The 20875-nt window shown below is 44.4% G+C and overlaps 2 protein-coding genes across 3 annotated transcripts in view; both read right to left on the bottom strand.

The window, feature by feature from the left end:
* LOC309383482 (excitatory amino acid transporter 1-like) overlaps window positions 1–2347 on the bottom strand; it is a 34919-nt gene extending 32572 nt beyond the window's left edge. For both annotated transcript variants that reach the window (XM_081936091.1, XM_081936092.1), the window contains exon 1: window positions 1867–2347. The gene's annotated coding sequence lies outside the window, so the exon portion shown is untranslated. The remainder of the gene's footprint in view (window positions 1–1866) is intronic.
* Window positions 2348–12676: 10329 nt separating this feature from the next.
* On the bottom strand, window positions 12677–20726 carry NDUFA11 (NADH:ubiquinone oxidoreductase subunit A11). Its single transcript, XM_081960522.1, has 4 exons — window positions 20536–20726; window positions 15216–15308; window positions 13162–13284; window positions 12677–13030 (listed from the first exon to the last, which is right to left on the bottom strand). The coding sequence occupies exons 1-4, from the start codon at window positions 20615–20617 to the stop codon at window positions 12918–12920; spliced, it is 411 nt and encodes a 136-aa protein (XP_081816648.1). The 5' UTR covers window positions 20618–20726; the 3' UTR covers window positions 12677–12917.
* Window positions 20727–20875: the final 149 nt, after the last annotated feature.

The raw sequence follows: 20875 nt of genomic DNA, 5'->3' as shown, positions 1-20875 counted from the left end.
CCTTGGAAAACATACAAAACTTCCCCAATTTGGTGCTGTCCTGCTGAGAGGTATACAGGTAGTCCTCGACTTACAACAGTCCATTTAGTGACTGTTTGAAGTTACAACATCACTGAAAAAAAGTGACTTATGACAGTTTTTCACACGACGGTTGTAGCATCCCCATGGTCATGTGATTTACATTCGGATGCTTGACAACTGACTCACATTTATGACGGTCATGTTATCCCGGAGTCATGGGATTGCCTTTTGTGACCTTTGGGCAAGCAAAGTCAATGAGGAAACCAGACTCCCTTAACCACAGTCTTACTAATTTAACAGCTGCAGCAATTCGGTTCACAAATGTGGCAAGAAAAGTCATAAAATGGAGCAAAACTCAGTTAACAAATTTCTCTCATTTAACAACATCATTTTTGGGCTCAATTGTAGTTGTAAGCTGAGGACCACCTATATAGGTAGTCCTTGAATTATGACTACAATTGGGACTAGAATTTCTGTTGCTAAGCAAAATGGTTGTTAAGTGAGCCGAACTTGATTGTACAACCCTTTTTGCCATAGTTGTTAAATGAGTAAATGCAATGGTTAGGTGAATCATGAGGTCATTCATCGAATCCGGCTTCCCTGATTGGCTTTGGCCTGACAGAAGCCAGCTGGGAAGCTCACAAATGGTGATCATATGAACCCAGGAGGCTGAAACTTGTGGAAGTAGGAATGGATTTCCAGAGGGGGGAAAAATTTCAGACCACAGGAACCAGGAGCATCACTCAGGTGACCCTGAGGACACAGATAAACCTCCAAGTGCTTCAATGACCCTCTAAAAGGGTGCAAATGACCAGCTGTCTTTGCAAAGTATAAATCCTTCCATTCCCCACTATCCTGTCAGAACTGAAGAAGCTTCTTGGATGAGAAGTGAAATATCTTCAAAGAAAAAACAAGGAAATCCAGTTGCCTCCTGAAAAAAGCACCTTTGGGACAATGTGTGTAGATCCAATTTCTACAACCTGGGAGTTGGAAGCTTCCACATCTGGAGAAGACCAGGTTGAGAATGTCAAGAGTAAGAAGTAAAGGGTTGGCTGGACTAAAAGCTCCAAATTAATAGAAGAGATGCATGGCTATTAGCCTTGATGGCAGGGTGGCTGCTTCCAAAGGCCATCGGCTAGGAGACTAGTGGCCAGTTGTATTGACCACTGTCAGAACAGATGGAGCAGAGAGCCAATCTCGCACTGCTCACCATCATATCGTCTTTCACAAGGGGTGGAAGAAAGTGGCCATAATGGGAAGGGGACAAGGACTGCAGTCCCTTACCATCAAAAGCGACAGAAAGGGAAACACACGCACAGAGAGAGAGACACACACTTAAAACCCTACCAGCCTTGCTATCCGGGCTCCCAGGCGTCCGATATAGAGGAAGCCCCAGGGGGATAATACACAATCATAACGAAAACCCACTTGCGAGCAGAGACCGGGGTGATCTAAATCGAAAGGGAGAGGAAGGCGAAATCCCTCTGCGTGCCTCAAAGGAAGCGTGTGCAAAATCCAGTTGCACTTTCTCTTGGGAGAGGAATTTTATTATTGGGGGGGGGGAGCTCGGGTGCCGCTTGCGTTCCCCATTCCGGGGCTTCTCCGAAGGCTATTCGCATCGCTGGACGGAGAAAGGCCCCCTACCCATCCATAGTCCTATCTGCCACCTCCTTTTTTCCCCCGAACCCAGCGTCTCCCTCGCCCATTCCATATGGAGTCTCCACGCGGACTTTCGCACCCCAATACAATCGGTCCCGTTCCCCCCCAAAAAACCCCCCGATGAAACACGGGTTCCCCCACCCTCCTCCTCATCCCTCTCCCTCCGCAACGCATTTCGCCACTTGCCTTAGCAAACGTGTGAAGGGGCCTGGGGGTTCCGCACGGCAGCAGCAACGGGGCTGGGAAAAGAAGGGGAGGGGGCGGGATGGCTTCCCCTGGCCTTTTCTTACAGTGGGGAGGGGGCGCTTCACCCAGATCTAGCGGGGTGCGTGTTGGGTGGGTGGATCAGTCTCCGCCGCTGGCCCGGTTGCTACGGTTTTCGCGGGTTCCGGCGGCGTGCCTCCCTGCCAAGCTTTCACTCGCGCTCCACGCTTTCCACGTGGACCAGCCGACGCCTCTCCGGCTCTCCAGATCGGTGTGCCGCCTTAGATCGCCGCCGCAGCCGCCTGAGCGCTCGCTTGCCCACGTCTGCCTTCGGTTGCTCTTCCACTTGCTTGGCGACCGGGATCGCGGCTTGGCCAGCGCGGGGAGAATGATTCGATATTCCGGCCCGTCATTGGCCACGCAAGGCGGGCGGGAACACGAGGGCGGCGATCGCGGGCGATCTCTCTCTCTCTCTCTCTCTCTCTCAGCGCAAAGCGGCTTAGCCTCTCCCACCCACCCCCCTGCGCGCCTCCGCCTGGCGCAACCGGGAGGATTGCAGGGCTCGAATGGAGCCGCAGCGCGAAGACGCTGGAGGCGATGGCGAGGAGCCTCTGAGTGTAAGCAGAGCGCCCTTGCTCCGAAGCCGCAGGAAAGATCCTCCGATCCCCTCCTTCAAGAAAAAGGGATCGGCCCACTCCGAGGCCAAAGGTTCAGGGGAACAAGCGCTGCCTCTGTTCCCGTGCATCCGGGTCTGTTTTCCAAATGTTGAGACACCCCCGCCCCTCTCCCCTTAAGAGCATGTGCCTAAAAAAACCCACACCGGCGCCACAGGCGAGTGTCCGGATTTGGGGAAAAATATGGCGGCGGCCTCGAAGCTGTTCCTCTCAGCCTTACGAAATCCCGGCTGTCCGGACGAAGTGCTGGAGCATCCTCTGCTTTGTCAGTGAAGATTAACACCTTCATCCTTCCGTTTTAAAAAAAAAAAACGGGATTGTGGAGGGAAGTTTGAGGAATTCTTGCAAGTCGGTGCGTTTTGGGTTGGAACATGTGGTTTGCCTTCTGGTCCAAGGCTTAAGGTGAATGGTGCCCACGCATGTCTGCCTGACATGCGGCAGAACATTTTGTGCCCGTATAGGCCTTACCAGCCACCTGTGGACACATCGTGGACATCCCCACAAACTGTTAGATGTCAAGGGCCTCTTCGAGCACGGTGGATGAACGAACATCATCATCAAGCTGAATGATATAATGGGACATAGTTTTCTGAATCACACTTAGCTGGGTGTATCACAATGTGGAAAGTTATCACCCAGCCCTCTCCCAGAAAAATGAAATATCCTAGGAAATATTGAAAAGGCAGAATATTATATTTCCCTGGATGTGAAAAGGAAGAAACGTGTTTTAAATTGAGAGTAGCTCCCTGTAGCTTCCTGCCTCCATCCACTTTCTCAATGGGCCATTAAGAAGGCCAAGCCAGTCCCTTTACATAATAAAGAGTTCTCTCCTTCAGCTCCAGGGGGATGGGATTAAGGCATGATAATATTGGCCCTTTACCCAACTCCCCACATGGCATCTGAACTCAACCAAACCTGGATTCAAAAACGCAGCCTAGAAAAGTTGCCCCTGCATGGCCTCATGGGAATCTGACAACCAATTAGAAGACAAGATCAAAGGCCAGAGAGGGCATAAAACCAGGAACTTTCAGCATCTCAGTCCTTCCTTCTCTTCTTCTCCCCAACATTGAAGCATGTGATCACCTTTTCTGTTCAGGACTCAGGCCATGTGGTCCTGTCCACCATTAAACCATCTTTCCAAGCAGCCTCCATGTCTCCAAAGTCTTTTTCCCCACTTGGAGTCGAACCCAGAAGGACATTTCTTCCAACAACAATAAGGGATGAAAGTATGTTTACAAAATATACTTCCTGGGTTCGCACACTAAAACACAAATGCAAGATGTACTTTTGCTTGCCGTCTTGTGTGAACTCAGCCATGGTGGTTTACTCAACAAACCACAATTAAACCAGCCATGATCAGATATGTGCATAAGCGTGCATAAGCGCACCACCGTGCCTAATGTCCCTGTCCTCCTGTCCCCATCTATTTGTATTCATTTCTTTCAGTTATATCCATGTTTATATTTATACCTGCTATCTTGTACATGTTTGGCAAACTAATAAATACAAATACAATTGTGAGCCAAGTCAACAAGCGATTCCTTTGAAATGCTTGATGACACGAGCTTTTTGCAAAGTTTCCTAGAATCTGAAATGTCACAGAGGAGAGAGAATCGGAATTTGCAGACGTGTTTTTTTCAATTTCAATTTTATTTGATTTATAGACCGCCCCCTCTCCCCGAGGGGACTCGGGGCGGTGTTCAGGCAAAAAGGATTTGTTTGCTTCCACAGAATTTCATATTGTAAGAGACTCCCAAGAATTTTTTCCATCAGAGAAAGTTTTCTGATCCTCTTATTTTGCCATCCAGCCATGGGCGGGGGGAGGGGGGAGTGTATCTGCTGGCAGTCCCTGAACAAGTACATTATGATTGGTTATCACCTACATTATGGTTGCTTATCTCCGCGCACAAAAGGTTCTTGCTCAATTCAAATCTTGCAGCAGGCCTCCCTCTTTTCAAAACAAATAGAGCTGATGCAATTTCCTCTTCCTTAACAGCTCTGCCCAGACAATCTAGCCAGGGATAGGGCTGAGCACTCACACCCCAATAAGTGAGGATATAGTGGAATGTGTTGAAGAGACTTTATCTAGAGTTGATTATCGGTACCTCTGGGAAGTTCTTGATGTTCTCTGAACTTCACTGTTTGCTTGCCAATGTTTCATAACCCAACCAGGCAACATCGGTAAGACTCTTATCTACTTCCAAAGAGAGGCAGATTATGAAGTGTATAGAACAAGTTGTTTAATCACTTTTGGGGGGGATGGGCCAGTAGAGCACACTTTTTAATGTATCCTCTGGTACCGTGATGGCAAACCACAGGTGGCACGCGGAGCCGTATTGGCTGGCACTCCAGCCATCAGCTGATTTTTGGGTTTCCAGGGGAATCCGTTTTCACTCTCTCCAGGCTTCAGGAAAGCCTCCAGAGGCTGTGGAGAAGGAAAAACGGCCCCAACGAGCCAACCGGAAGTTTGGGAACAAACTTCTGGTTGACCCATTGGGCCTGTTTTTTGCCCTGCCCAGCCTCCGGAGGCTTCCCTGAAGCCTGGGGAGGGCAAAACATGGCCCCAACAGGCCAACTGGAAGTTTGGAAACTATTTGTTTTCGGGGGGGGGCATTTTCACCCTCTTCAGGCTTTAGAAAGCCTCCGGAGTCTGGGAAGAGGTCATGCGTGCATGTACAAGGGGGGGGGGCTGCGCATGCATGCGCAGGTGGACAAAGAGGATTGAATTGGTGTGGGCCCACATGCATTCGTGATAGCATACACAAGCACAATTTTGGCATGCCATAAGAAAAACGTTCACCATCCCTGCTCTAGTAGAAGGTACAAGGTAGTCCTTAATTCACAACGGTTCGTTTAGTGACCGTTCAAAGTTACAATGGCACTGAAAAATATGATTTATGGCTGTTTTTCACAGTTACAACCTTCATAGCATGTGATCAAAGTTCAGATGCTTGGCAACTGGCTCATACTTCTAATCGTTGCTGTGTCCTGGGGTCAGGTGGTCACCTTTTGTGATCTTTCGACAATCAAAGTCAGTGGGGAAGCCAGATTCACTTAACAACCCAAGTTCCAAACTTATCATCTGCAGTTGATAAGATTCGCTTAACAACTATGGCTAGAAAAGTTGTAAAATGAGGCAAAATTCACTTAACAGAGGCCTCAGTAGAACAACATCAGAAATATTTGTGCTCAATTGTGGTTGTAAGTTGAGGATTACCTGTAGTATCTTAGGTGAGGCATTCTTTGTGTCAAGAAAGGGAAATTCCTATTGTTAGAAGTTGCTAAATGATGGCCTCATTTAAGCATCGTTTGTTGATCAAATCAATCAGTCCAGCAGGTAAGTAATTTCTGTTTGCTCAATTTCAGATATCCTCCTTTTTCGTCCAGCTGCTCTTTCTTGCATCTCTTGACTGAAAGTTTCAGTGGGACACACTGTGCTAAGTCACACTTTCAGTTCACAAACCAGGAACAAATTTGGTTTTAAACGACGATTTGCTACCCTTAAACAAACTCAACCTTCCTGACTTTGTTTTTCCATTACGCTGAGGCCAAACCGAGTGCATTAAATGCTTCATGTAGTGTGTGACCCAAGAGAGGGGAAAACCCTTTTAGTAAGTGGATACAGTTTCAAAATAAATCATTATGCTCCTAAAGCAGACTCAGCTATGTCTGGTATTAACCATGGGTAGGTCAGCCGTAAAGCCAGACCAGATGGCATAGCCAATAGAAGCTCACCCTGCTTTTTTATTTATGGATCTTTTGGTGGGCATTCCAGTCATGTGTGCAATGAATGCCTGGCTGACTTGATGCTTCCTGAATTTTGCATGCGTGTGAGAGAAGGAATATGTATGCTTTTGCAATCTGGGTTTAAAAAAAGTCAAGTCGCTGTAATAGTTTAGATGGCATCAGAACTACGGTACACATACAAGGAGAAGATTAAGCCCAGTCTTTCCTATTTCTCATATATTTCACTTGCCAGAAAAAGAAAAAAAAAATATAGAAGAATGTTGTACTGTGTTGGCCCAAAAATAAAGACAAGGTCTTATTTTCTTTTGATCCCGAAATAAGCATTTGCCCCATTATTATTTTTGAGGTGCAGGAGGCGGTAAGCATGGCGGTAAACAACAGCTGCTGTGTTGCAATATTTTGGGGGGAGGGCTTATTTTAGTGCATCCTGATTGGTCTTATTATCTGGCGAGGTCTGATTTTTGGGAGAACAGGGTACTTGGAAATGACCCAGTTTTGCAATCACCGCAAACCACTCCTGTCTGTCTGTCTGGAAGCTGAGATCATCCTGAGTTTAACCTGGCCCACATACTACAAATATGTATAGAGCTAGTTTTTTTTGGGGGGGGGGGAAATGTTTCAAACTATAGTTAAGGGACCTACCCCAACCTATAATTAAAGTGTAGATGATGCAAACTGACCATGTTTGCAGGACTGTAACTTTGCTGCTTGTATCCTTACACTTTATATTGATAGTTTCCTGATTGCTTATTTGTACCCTATGACTATCGTTAAGTATTGTAACCTTATGATTCTTGATGAAGGTATCTTGTCTTTTTATGTATACTGAGAGCATATGCACCAAAGGCAAATTCCTTGTGTGTCCAATCACACTTGGCCAATAAAGAATTCTATTCTATTCTATTCTATCGTTGGTATAACCTGCAGTACACGAAAGTTCCTGACTTTTAATAAAATTTGCTAGACAGGAAAGGCATTATCAGACTTAATCAGTGTATCAATTAAGAAAAAGAAGGCACATGCAAAGGAGACTCCAAATTTCAGGGAGAAGGGATTATAATGTTGGTGTCAGCAATCCACTGGAGTCACCTTTTACCTTCTTATTCAAAGTCAGGATGACTTCTAGGTTATGTCCCCTTAGAGATTCCAAACCTCCGCATGTCATACATCTTGAATAAATGAAGTCCTAAAATAGATGCCAATCTGCCACAGGAGAGATGGCATGTTGGAGGCACACTTCCAAGTAGTGTCACTAATTGCCAGAAGCCTGGGAGGAAAGGAGCTTCCACTGTGCTTTTCTAGTCTTGTGTTTTCCAGCTCAAGAAGAAAGGCAGTGCTATTTTCATAACTACGGTATCAAAAGTATGTCATGCTGACCCTTTTCCAAAGTAATCGCAAAGTTTCAACATTGCAGTAGTTTTTCAAACAGGAAATGGAGAGGTAGAGCAGCTGACTTGAAAGATTCAGCTGGAGCAGAAAAGCTGAAGTGTGTCTTGTTCTAGAAAATAGAATAGAATTAGAATAGAATGAAGAAGAGGAGGTGGAGGAGAATAGAATAGAATAGAATAACAGAGTTGGAAGGGATCTTGGAGGTCTTCTAGTCTAACCTTCTGCTCAGGCAGGAATCCCTACACCACTTCAGACAAATGGTTATCCAACATCTTTTTAAAAACTTTCAGTGTTGGAGCATTCACAATTTCTGAAGGCAAGTTGTTCCACTGATTAATTGTTCTGTCAGGAAATTTCTTCTAGGTTGCTTCTCTCTTTGGTTAGTTTCCATCCATTGCTTCTTGTCTTGCCCTCAGGTGCTTTGGAGAATAGCTTGACTCCCTCTTCTTTGTGGCAACCCCTGCGATATCAGAAAACTGCTACCATGTCACCCTCTAGTCCTTCTTTTCATTAAACTAGACATACCCAATTATAAGAGACTTGCATATCCTACACAACACAAAGTTTGTTGCACTGTGCAAGTTAGCTATTTTTATTTCCTTAGAAGCAAACTTAGAAGTTACTTTGAATGGGTTTGCCATTAAAAGAAGCCCCAAAGAGAGATCACCCGTCATAATAAGCTGTAGTTTAATCATGCTTTGTTGAATAAACCATTTAGGGCCCTATTGATTTTAAGTAGCATGTTAGTATTAGTAAAGCACGCTAGATTTGCATACCATGATAGGCCAGAAACCATGGCTTATAAACCAGAATGGTTAGTACTATATCACTGGTTAAATCACAAGCAAGTCAGTCACGCTTGAGAGGTACCTAATTTGTATAAAACAATATACTCAGGAAAGCTAACAGTTAAAACTAGTTAAAGGGAAAAGTTTCCCCTGTCCAATCATCTGCATCTCTAGGGGGCACTGTTCATCTCTGTTTCCTAACGGAGGGAACCAATGTTGTCTCAAAATTCTTCCAAGGTCATGTGGCTGGCATGCAATACAAAATGTAAATATTTTACAAGGAAAAAAACTTACATAAGAAAAGAAGGTGGTGGCCGATACATTATTCAAGTAAAAATTACACTACGGGGCAAATAGGGACGTGGTGGCTCAGTGGCTAAGAGGCTGAGCTTGTCGATCAGAAAAGTCGGCCGTTCGGTGGTTCAAATCCCTAGTGCCGCATAACGGAGTGAGCTCCCATTACTTGTCCCAGCCAACGTAGCTGTTCAAAAGCATGTAAAAATGCAAGTAGAAAAAATAGGAACCACCTTTGGTGGGAAGTAACAGCGTTCCGCGCGCCTTCAGCATTTAGCCATGCTGACCACATGACCACGGAGATGGCTTTGGACAGTATTGGCTCTTCGCCTTTGAAACGGAGATGAGCACTGCCCCCTAGAGTTGGGAATGACTACCACATATGTGAGAGGGGAACCTTTGCCTTTTACCTATGGGGGTGAATGCTATGCTAAACAGGAAGACCTTAACTAGCTGGGTTTAAGAGGTTGAACATGGCCTTCCCACATAGGGGAGACAAATATGAAACTCTGAGGAATCTCACTATTCCCTATTAAAACCAATTTCCAAGCAAGACCTGGAGCCACTGGAAAATGCTACTTTCTAAGCCCATGTCTGCCAAGCAATCCAGAAGGATACCACGAATGCATCAAATGTTGAGAGATACAGCAGAACCAAAAAGGACACCTTCCTTGTCTAAGGTGCACTGTATTTTTTTCTAATTGGATGACTCTAGTCCCAAAACCAGACCTGAGGTCAGATTTTAATGGGTTTACATAACATATTTAATCAAGGAAACTTTGACACTGAAAATATCAGACGTCTGGCTTAAGAAGAGCAAACCGAAGACCAGCTAGGTCCAGAGAGGACTTGTGCATTAAAGGTTTCACTCCAATTACAATTAAGGTTAGAGGGTTACTCCTTTCTCCACTGATGCTTTGGTCTCTCTGGGCCAAATGACATCTTCCTTAGCCACTTTAATCAATGAAGGGTGAGGGCTGAGCATATGGCATGGATTGTATTAATTGATCCCTATTGATAATGCGTGGACAAAGAAACAACTGAGGAATCCAACAAAGGAATCTGAAACAGATCAAATGTAACTTTTGTCTATATTATGTCACCAAAAGTTAGAGGAGATGACAAACAGAACAGAATAACACAGTTGGAAGGTACTTTGAAGGTCTTCTAGTCCAACCCCGTTCAGAAGAAAATCCTATTACCATTTTAGACATATTGTTGTCCAGCCTCTTCCTAAAAGCCTCCAGTGTGAGAACATTCACAACTTCTAGAGGCAAGTTGTTCCACTGATGAATTGTTCCGTCAGGAAATTTCTCCTTAGTTTTAGGTTGCTTCTCTCCTTGATTAGTTTCCATCCATTGCTTATTGTCCTGCTTTCTGGTGCTTTGGAAAATAAGTTGACCAACTCTTCTCTGTGGCAGCCTCTGAAATACTGGAGCTAAGATGTCTTCTTTATGAGATCTTTTACAACTTAGATCAGGTCTTTTGGACAAATTGCTGCAGATAATGGCGGAAACAAAGTACACCTTTGCTGCCTTTACCATAGCATAGGCCTTAATATGGATTGCTTCTTATTCGTGGCCAGCTTTACCCAATCTTCCTCTACCCATCAGATCTGCTGTCACATGATCCAGAATTCTTTGGAATTCAAAAGTCTTGATTGGCTTAATCAGATAGGAGAAAGTGTACTTTGAGGCTTCTTTTAATAGCAGACATTCAGGAATAATTATGTCAAGGACCTAAATTATATACTTATGCCAGATATGGATAATATAAACAGAAATAGGAATGGATATTTAACAAAATCTGTATGTAAATGTATCTTTCGAAATAATTTGGTCATGCCAGGGTATTTGAGAGACCACTTCTTCCCAATTACATCAGGTCAGGCAGGAAGAGCGTGTTACGAGTCTGCTATGCAGGGGTCTCCAACCTTGGCAACTTTTAAGACTTGTGGACTTCAACTCCCAGAATTTGGGGAGTTAAAGTCCACATGTCTTAAAGTTGCCAAGGTTGGAGACCCCTATGCTACCGAGTTCCATTTGACAAGACCCAGGGAAGAGAGTTTTCTGCCGTAGGACCCACTTTGGAATCTCAACCTTCATACCCACAAGGTGAGCCTAGCCCTAGTCCTCTTGACCTTCTGGAAAACTCCCAGGACTGTAGTTTTGCACCAGGTTTCTTTGCAAGCAGCCCATGAGACGGCATTGTTGTATTTAAGTTTTTAAATATTCCCCTCTGGCTTTATTCAATTTTGATTTATTTATTTTTCACATTTCTGAATTGCTCACCTTTCCTCAAAGTGGGAGGTAAATGCATGTTTACCTGACTGTAATGATGGTTTAAAATGTGTTTTTATTGTGTTGTTTCTATTGTACATCACCTGGGGACGCATGCATGAAACAGACAGCTATGTAAATTTGATAGCTCGACAAAACGCTTGAAACCATTGGTGAGAGCATTGTACTTAAAGACACAGGTAGCCCTTGATTTACAACCGTAACAGAGCTTGTCCATCAGTTGTCAGTCACGACGGTTGTAACTCAGGTCAGCCATGTGACTGTCCTAATACTATGACCTTATTTGTGGGGCTCATTAAGCAAACACAGTTGTTGTTAAGCAAACCAATGGTTTGCTGTGGGCCGTTTTTCCTGAAAATTGGAAGCAAATGCTGGTTTTCAGAAAAAGTGTCACAAACTGAAGTCATGTTGCCCTGGGAAGCGGTAAAAAGGCATAAATGAGGGCCAATTATTGAGCATCTGACAGGCAGTCATGGGACTGTGGGCGGGGGATAATTGTTGCAACTTTGGAACTGTGTTGTGAGTACCCCCCGAGAGAACTATCATAACTTTGAATGGTTACCAAGTGACTAGTCACAAGTTGAGGCATACAGTAGAACCTCTGGTCATGACCATAATTCGTTCCATAACTTTGGTCGCAACCCGATTTGGTCGGGACCCGAACCGAACCAAAATTGATGCAGTAGCGTAGATTAATTAATTAATAAAAAATTAATTAATACGTAGGTCGCTGTTGTTTGTAAACAAACAACAGGAAATTTGGCACTTACAAGAAAACCCCAATTTGGTTGTAGTCAGAAGTGTTTGTGATCAGAGGTTCTACTGTACCTGTACTAGTAACGATTCGCCTGAAATATCCAGCTTTCAGAATATGACAGTATTTTTTGATATGGATTTGATATAATTTGCTTCTACAAATTATTGCAGACTGTATAGCTACATATCAGGGGTGGGATTCACGTTTTTTTACTACCTTTTCTGTGGGTGTGGCGGAACAAGGATGCTGTAAAATCTTCATTCCCTCCCCATCAGCTGAGACTCGGGAGGCAGAGAATAGATGGGGGCAGGGACAGTCAGAGATGGTATTTACTGGTTCTCCGAACTACTCAAAATGTCCACTACCAGTTCTCCAGAACTGGACAGAACCTGCTGAATACCACCTCTGCTATGTATACTGCCTCTCGGCTGTAGAGCCTTTATGGCTAAGTGTCTTTGATTCTCAACCTGAACTTTTCTATTTATGTTAGAACTACAAATCCCATATTTTCTTAACAGGGATGCATTCTAAAGTCTCAGTTCTGGTCTACCTGGGAAGAACCAAGCTAGGAAATTCATGACTATATGAAATGCCCATGTGGAGAAGCAACCCAGTTCTGAACACTAGGAAAAGCAAGTAAAGGAAAAAGCTCCCAGTCTTATTGTGAGCTTCCAGGAAACGTATCTGAGTAGCACCTGTAGGAAACAAAACGCAATCAGTTGAGCCTTGGTCCAATTCAGTAGAGTCCCTTTCATGTTTCGTATGTCCAGTATTGTCATTCAGCTCAATCCCGAGGAAGCCGTTTTTAGGGGGGAAAGCTAAGCAAAGAAATGAACAAGAAACTATCCAAACACAATTATTTATTTGGATGTAAGTTACTCTCAGAACAGATAATTCACCACTTCATCATATGTACAAGTTATGTCGATATCCTTCAATTATTACTAAATATTTATATATCATTTGGAAGCCCCATGAGCTTCAATCGGTGACTAGCAACTGTACTTATGACAATGCTTTTATATATGATAAAAGACAGAGAAGGACATCTGCTTTTAGAATTAGGAAATCTATTTTTGTTACGTCATTTTTCAGGATATATTAAAAAATTCCAGCCTTCCTGTCTGGCAAACTTGACAAAGGATCCCAAGATACCAAGGCCAAGGCAAGATGAAGTGCCGATAAGAAAACTGTTAGCTGAAGAGGGAGAAAAAAGCATTGATTAGATCACAGGCTATAGATCAAGTCTTATAGTGATTAAGTGCAAAACCCAAAATCTCCATTGAGTACTTTAAAAAAGAAACAACCAATGCATGACCAATACTAACTTCTGGCTCCTATCATTATCCCCGATGCACATCCTCCAATAAAGTAGTTCATTGGGTCTTGTGGAGCATCTCGAAGCTCACCACTGATGCAAGATGTTGCCGCAAAAACTGCCCCTAGGGTGGCTATGGAGGGAAAAAAGCAGAAGCTAAAGCAGGAAAACGATTTGTCAATTTCTGCAAGTCCAGCGATTTCTTTTGGCTAACAGTCTTCTAACAATCAAAACAGCACCTCATATACATGGACATCACCAGGTGGGGCACAAATAAATCAAATTGATTATATTATCGGTATAGGGGGGGTGGAAGAGCTCAATTATAATACCGTGTTTCCCCCGAAAATAAGACAGGGTCTTATTTTCTTTTGCCCCACGAAATATGGCCTTGGGCTTATTATTTCTGGGGCAGGTGAGAAGCAAGGCGCGCCTTTTACCTTTCCAGCTCCGTCGCGTTCCTCGCCATTGTGCTCAGGGAAGTGGCTGGTGAAAAAAAAAACTTCTCGTGAGTTCAATCAAACATCTTGAAATCGCGAGAAGAGTTTTTTTTTTTTAACAGGGGCTTCCCTGAATACAATGGCGAGGAACACAACGGAGCTGGAAAGGTAAGAGGTGCGCCTCGCAGCCCAACACCGCCCACCCCGCCCCAATGGTAAAGGCAGCCTGCCTGGTTCCCTTCCCCACAGGTGGGGGGGGAGAAGCGAGGCGTGCCTCTTACCTTTCCAGCTCCGTCACGTTCCTCACCCTTTCGCTGATTGAATCCACTTGTAAAAAAAACCTCATGAGTTCAACTCGCAATTTTTTTTTTACAAAGGGATTCAATGAGCGAAAGGGCGAGGAACACGACGGAGCTGTCAGTCTCTGGTAGCGCTAGGACATGCGTCACGCTTCTCCCCACCCACACACCTCCCATCCCTCACTAAAGGGACAGCGGGGAAGGGAACCAGGCAGGCTACCTTTATCATTGGGGCGAGGTGGGCGGTGTTGGGCTGTGAGGTATGCCTCTTATCTTTCTAGCTTCGTCGCGTTCCTCGCCCTTTCGCCCATTGAATCCCCTTGTAAAAAAGCCTGAAAGTTAGCATCTCTATACAATACAATACAATACAATAGCAGAGTTGGAAGGGACCTTGGAGGTCTTCTAGTCCAACCCCCTGCCTAGGCAGGAAACCCTATACCGTTCCAGACAAATGGCTATCCCACATCTCCTTAAAGACTTCCAGTGTTGGGGCATTCACAACTTCTTGAGGCAAGCTGTTCCACTGATTAATTGTTCTAACTGTCAGGAAATTTCTCCTCAATTCTAAGTTGCTTCTCTCCTTGATCAGTTTCCACCCATTGCTTCTTGTTCTACCTTCAGGTGCCTTGGAGAATAGCTTGACTCCCTCTTCTTCGTGGCAACCCCTGAGATATTGGAACACTGCTATCATGTCTCCCCTAGTCCTTCTTTCTATTAAACTAGACATACCCAGTTCCTGCAACCGTTCTTCATATGATTTAGTCTCCAGTCCCCTAATCATCTTTGTTGCTCTTCTCTGCGCTCTTTCTAGAGTCTCCACATCTTTTCTACATCGTGGTGACCAAAACTGAATGCAGTATTCCAAGTGTGGCCTTACCAAGGCATTATCAGAACAGAACAAATTAAAATGCATTAATTATTTACTAAAATCTATCCAGCAGGCTTACAAATCCAATACAAATTAGTACCCGAACAGGGATTTAAGAATTTTTGAACTCCTAGGTTTGTTTTTATTATAAGAGCTCTGATTTAATCATAAGGTGTTTTTTTTTAGAAAAATATGAGTAAATTAAATTTGAAACATTTAAAAACAGAGATAGATGCGTAAATCAAACAGGGTCCAAAAGAAATGAAATGCAAACGAAAACGAAACCTTGAATACTTTGCACATTGTTTTAAGCCAGGCTCTATTCACGTAAGAGAATTAGGATCAAGCATGATTTACAACCACAGTGCTTTCATTCATATAACATATGCTAAGCCACAACCCAATAAGCCGTATTGATTTGCATTTGAATGCCACTAACCAAAGAAACAGGCCTTACCCATTGCGACAGTGGATTTGGCTACTCTCATAAGTCCTTCTAGGTTTGTGTCTGGAGAGTACAGAATTACATGGTAAGTTGAACCAATGAGGCCTACAGGAAGATTGAAAAAAAAGTGGATGACAAAGAAGGTTAGTGGTACCAGCAACAACAAAACCTTTTATTATTTTAAAATTAGGAAAGTAAAGAGATCATAATTAACTATTTTTTCTTCATTGCCAATCCCATAAACATAATACATATACATATAAGGAATACAGGCCATCCTCAACGTACAACCACAATTGAGCCCAACATTTCTATTGCTAAATGAGACATTTGTTAAGTGACTATTGTCCCGTTTTACGACCTTTCTTGTCCAGTTTCCAATTACTGCAGTTGCTAATAAAAAAAACAGTTAAGTGAGTCTGACTTCCCCGTTGCTTGTTTGTAAGAAGATTGCAAAAGGTGTAAACATGACCTCAAGACACTACAACCGTCATAAATATGAGTCAGTTGCCAAGCACCTGAATTTTGATCACGTGACCATGGGGATGCTAGAATGGTCATAAGTGTGAAAAATGATCATGTCACTTTCAGTGCCGTGGTTGAACTTTAAATGAACTGTTATAAGTTAAGGACTACCTGTACTGGGCCTCTTCATGTTACTCTACCAAAATCTAATTATTAATGGATAAAACCATGCTATTTTACGATACTGAACATGGATTAAAACAGGGCAGCACCACGAGCCTGCAATTGACAATTTGTCCTCAGATGGGGCTAGGCCAGCGATGGCGAACCTTTTTTGGCTCATCTGCCATGAGTGGGGGGAGCACAGGGGAGTCGTGTGGGGGTGTGCCGCACCCATAATGGAATGCGCACCCCCCCCAGTGAGCATGCACACACTACAGGCGCGACCCCCCATTTTTTGCATGCTTTTTGCCCCTCCCTAGGCTTCAGAGGCTTTATAGGAGCCTGGGGAGGGCCAAAACAGCCTCCCCCGCCCCCGCCCCCCCAGAAGCCCTCCAGAGGCTTCAGGGACCTTCAGGAGGCTTCCCTGAAGCCTCCGGAGCAGTCAAAACGAACCTCCGAGCAAACCGGAAGTCCGTTCCCAAATTTCCGGTTTGCCCGTAGGGCTGATTTTTTGCGCTCCAGAGGCTTCAGGGAAGCTCATGGAGCCTCCAGAGGGCCTCCGGGAGGGGGAGGCTCTTTTCGCCCTCCTGGGGAAGGCGAAAAAATGGCTTTAAAAAAAGGGTGAACTTAGCTGGCCAGTGCACGCCTGCTCGCGTGCCCTGACAAATGGCTCCGTGTGCCACCTGTGGCATGTGTGCCATAGGTTTGCCATCACTGGGCTAGGCTTTTCACGGCATCCTTCTCAATCTGATGTTCTCCTGAGCTAATGGTTCTTGAATTTAGGAACCAAGGAAAATCTATCAATCTATCCTGTGAAATTATCTTTAAAAACGTTAAAATATAAAAGGAACATTGAGACGAAAAATACTTGAAGCCAAAGGTAAAGAAACACATATTTATTTAATCAGATACACACAGAGAGAGATTATAAATCTTACTGGCATATATATGACTGCATATAATAGCAAATTTAATCAATATATGGAATTAGATTTGTTAAATGATTTCAGAGGAATCATAATATTTACCTATTTTGGAAATTAGGTATAGTTTGTATTGAATGCTAATAATCTACCTTTTAGGGTAGGGGTTTTTTTTTTGAGGTTTTGGGGGGGAAAAGCATTCAATGTGTTTTCATTTAAAACCTAACACTGCATTTTCAGTAAACCTTCATTGGCTTTTTTCAAATGTTTCAATATGATATCTGAGAAGAGGGATCTTTCGTCACTCATGGGGGGAGCAAAATAGATTGACTGGAGTCATTCCCACCTGGCTGAAATCAAGATTTTTATTTTTATTTATTTTTACCCTGCCTTTATTATTTTTTACAAACAACCCAAGGCAGTGGACATATCTAGCACAATTTCCTCCTCCTATTTTCCTTACAATCAGCACCCTATGAGATGGGTTGGCTAAAAGAGAGTGACTGGCTTTTGTGGCTAAGACGGTACTTGAACTCATAGTCTCTTGCTTTCTAGCCTGGTGCCTTATCCACTAGACTAGTGATGGCAACCTTTTTTGCCATTGCATGGCAAAAGCGGGGGAAGGGGTCGTGCATGTGCGTGCCCTCCCCTCGTGCATGTGCATGCGACCCCCCCTCCCCCTCACTTTTGGCGCATGATGGAATGGTGTATCAGTTTATTGCCCTCCCCAGGCTCCAGAGGCTTCCTAGGAGCCTGGGGAGGGCGGAAATGGCCTCCACTCCCCCCCCCCCCCCAAGAGGCCCTCTGTAGGCCAGAAATGGCTCATTCTTTTACTTTTGGGTTGCCTGTAGGGCCATTTTTCACCCTCTGGAGGGTGAAAAACAGCCGAAAATGAAGGCCGAAATCAGCTGGAGTTGACAGGGCAACGGCTTGCGTGCCCTAAGAAATGGCTCCGCGTGCCACCAAAATCATGTTTGTCAATGGCGTAATATGGCCCTTATCCTCAGCTAAGACCCCAAGTACGATGGGAAGCAGCAGCAGCAGCAGCATAACTTATAAGTTATGACTGGGAGCTACATCTCCTGCAATTCAGTATGTGGTGTGAAGGAGTTTACCAATGAGAACAATGACCTTGCAATGTACAGGTAGCCTTCAAATTGCAATCATAATTAAGCCCAAACTTTCTGTTGCTAAGGAAGACAGTTGTTAATTTTGAATTTCGCCCCATTTTATGGCCTTTCTTGTCACAGCTGTTAAGTGAATAATGGCAGTTAAGTTAGCAACACAATTGCTAAATGAATCTGGCTTTCCCATTGACTTTGCTTGTCAGAAGGTCACAAAAGGTCATCACATGACCCTGGGAGGCCGCAACCGTCATAAATATAAGTCAGTTGCCAAGTGTCTGAATTCTGATCACATGACCATGGGGATTCTGCAATGGTCATAAGAGAGTCCTAAGTCACTTTTTTTTCAGTGATGTTGCTTTGGACGGTCACTAAATGAACTGTTGTAAATCGAGGACTCCTTGTACCTGCATTTGCTCTTCCATGGATTTTTTTCTTTTAAAAAAATAAACAGATATACAAAAGGACAGAGTTGAACAAAGGATCTCCACTGTCCTGGGGCAGCTGCTGGGCAAGGACTACTGAACCCAGCAAATGGATGGGAGAGGCAGTCCCACCAACAGACCAATTGGAGCCCAGCAGGCCTGGAATGACGATTCTCTCCATGCCATACAGATCTTCAGCATGGAGATCTTTTCAGGAAAAACGTTTTTTTTTTCCTGTCGGGATGCCTAGGACCAGTTTCAGCCATCCTCTGGGATGGGTTGAGAAAGAGATGGAGGTTATGCTGTGAGGACATAAACCTTGTGTACCACAAGGTACCATCTTAGGCCTGGTACTCTTCAATATCTTCATAAATGACTTTGATGAGGGAATAGAAGGGAAACTCATCAAATTTGCAGATGACACTAAGCTGGCAGGAATAGCCAACATCATAGGATCCCAAAAAATCTTGACAGACTTGAACAATGGGCCTGATCCAACCAAATGAAATGTAATGAGGGGAAAAACAGGAATAAATAAAGCTACAAATACAGATTAGGCGAAACCTGGCTCAAAAACATGAACTGCAAGAGGGACTTTGGAGTCTTAGTGAATGATCACTTAAACATGAGCCAGCAGTGTGTGGTAGCAGCAAAAAAAAAAAAGCTAATACGATCCTTGGCACAGAATCAAAATCATGTGAAGTCTTAGTCCCGCTTTATAAATCCTTAGTAAGGCCACACCTGGAATATGCACCCAGTTTTGGTCACCCCATTACCAAAAAGATGTTGAGATTTTGGGAAAAGTGCAAAGTGCAAAGAAGAGCAAGTAAGTTGATTAAAGGAGACATATGAAGAACAGTTGCAGGATTTGGATGGTCTAGAGAAAAAAGGACACGGGATGACACGATAGCAGTATTTCAGTATTTTAGAGGTTGCCACAAGAAAAGGGGAGTCAACTTATTTTCCAAAAGCCCCAGAAGAGAAGGCAAGACAAGAAACAATGGATAGAAACTAATCAAGGAGAAAAGCAACCTGGAATTAAGGAGACACTTCCTAACAGAGCAATTAACCAGTGGAATGACTTGCTTTCAGAAGTTGTGGGTGCTCCATCGCTGGAGACTTTTAAGGAGAGATTGGACAACCATTTATCTGAAATGGTATAGGGTCTCTCACTTGAGCAGGAGGTTGGACTAGAAGACCTCCAGGGTCCCTTCCAACTCTTTTATTCTGTTAGTTCACACAGATTGTAATTGGCTCCAACTGGCAATGGTTCTTGTTTCCTAGCCCATGAATGAGAATATCTTATCAGAGAAAATATCTTCTCAGATATCGCATCATCTCAGGGAGCAAGTTTGGTTTAATGGTTAAAGCACCAGGCTAGAAACCAAGAGACCGTGAATCCAAATTCTACCTTAGCCATGAAAGCCAGCCAGCTGGGTGATACTGAGCCAGTCACTCTCTCTCAGCCCAATTCACCTCAAAGGCTTGTTGTTGTTGTGGATAAAATGGGAGGAGGTGTGTTGGGTATGTTTGCCACCTTGAGTTATTTGTAAAAATAATGAAGGTGGGTGGGATATAAACAAACAAATAATATTTCGGCCAGAAAATATTATTATTGCCTTAAGCATGGTTGGCAGGGAATTCTGGGAGTTGAAGTCCACAAGTCTTAAAGTCCCCAAGTTTGGACACCCCTGGCCTAAGCAATCAATACATATTTCCCACTGACCTCCAGGGGTCTCCAACCAAGGAGATGCATGTTTGGATAGAAGCATACAGATGGGACTCCTGACCACGCATGCAAATCCAGAATGGCCCAAAGGGTCTCCTTGAGTACAGGACATTGGAACATGATCCTGATCAAGGGTATGCAGCTTGCCTCCAGAAGTTGTGGGTGCCCCATCACTGGAGGCTTTTAAGAGGAGACTTAAGTGGGCAGCCACTTGTCTGAAATGGGTAGCCTGCCAGAGCAGGGGGCTGGACTAGATGACCCCCAAGCTCCCTTCCAGCTCTATTTCTGATTGACAGGTCCTTAACGGATATTACGTAGGACGTCCCCCAGGGCGGGGCAAGGAGGCTGTGTGGACGAGCCCACATGAAAGCTCGACGGCGACGGAGGTTCAAGGACGGGGGAATGTTTCCTGTCCTGATTCCCGGGTGGATTCGCAGCTAATTCCCGAATAAAAACAGCGAAGAGGAGCCCCACAGTAACGGCCCGCCTCAGTTCGGTTCTCACCGGTAAGGGCCCCGAGGCGCCCCGCAAGCCAGGTCTTGCGGAAACAGTTGGTGCCGTCCATAATCTCCCCGTACCCGCTCATGTTGACACCGACCGCGGCGACGGTCGCAAGTATCACGAGATTTCACCAAGGACGCTACCTAGGTCCTTGTCTCGCGAGATCATGGAGAGCCAAAGTTATACACGGGCCAATGGAAACTGGGTTCGTAAGGATTGGACGGGATTAGGGGAAAGTAGGCGCGGCCTTATTGACGATTGGGGGCGTGGCTCGTCCCGTCAGAATAATCGATTGATTTGGTTTGTGCGTGTGGCTTCGCATGATTTCTATTGGTAGGTGCTT

Source organism: Natrix helvetica (genome assembly GCF_964273705.1).
Source record: "Natrix helvetica genome assembly, chromosome: 1".
Lineage (NCBI taxonomy): Eukaryota > Metazoa > Chordata > Lepidosauria > Squamata > Natricidae > Natrix > Natrix helvetica.
The sequence above is the reverse complement of the archived record's forward strand: the minus strand, read 5'-3'. Positions and strand labels throughout refer to the sequence as shown.

Coding starts and splice junctions, on each gene's coding strand:
- NDUFA11 (XM_081960522.1), bottom strand. CDS start 20,617: ATGAGCGGGTACGGGGAGATTATGGACGGCACCAACTGTTTCCGCAAG. Junction 15,309..20,535: donor GCGCCTCGGGGCCCTTACCG/GTGAGAACCGAA, acceptor ATCTTCCTGTAG/GCCTCATTGGTTCAACTTAC. Junction 13,031..13,161: donor GATAATGATAGGAGCCAGAA/GTTAGTATTGGT, acceptor CTCCCTCTTCAG/CTAACAGTTTTCTTATCGGC.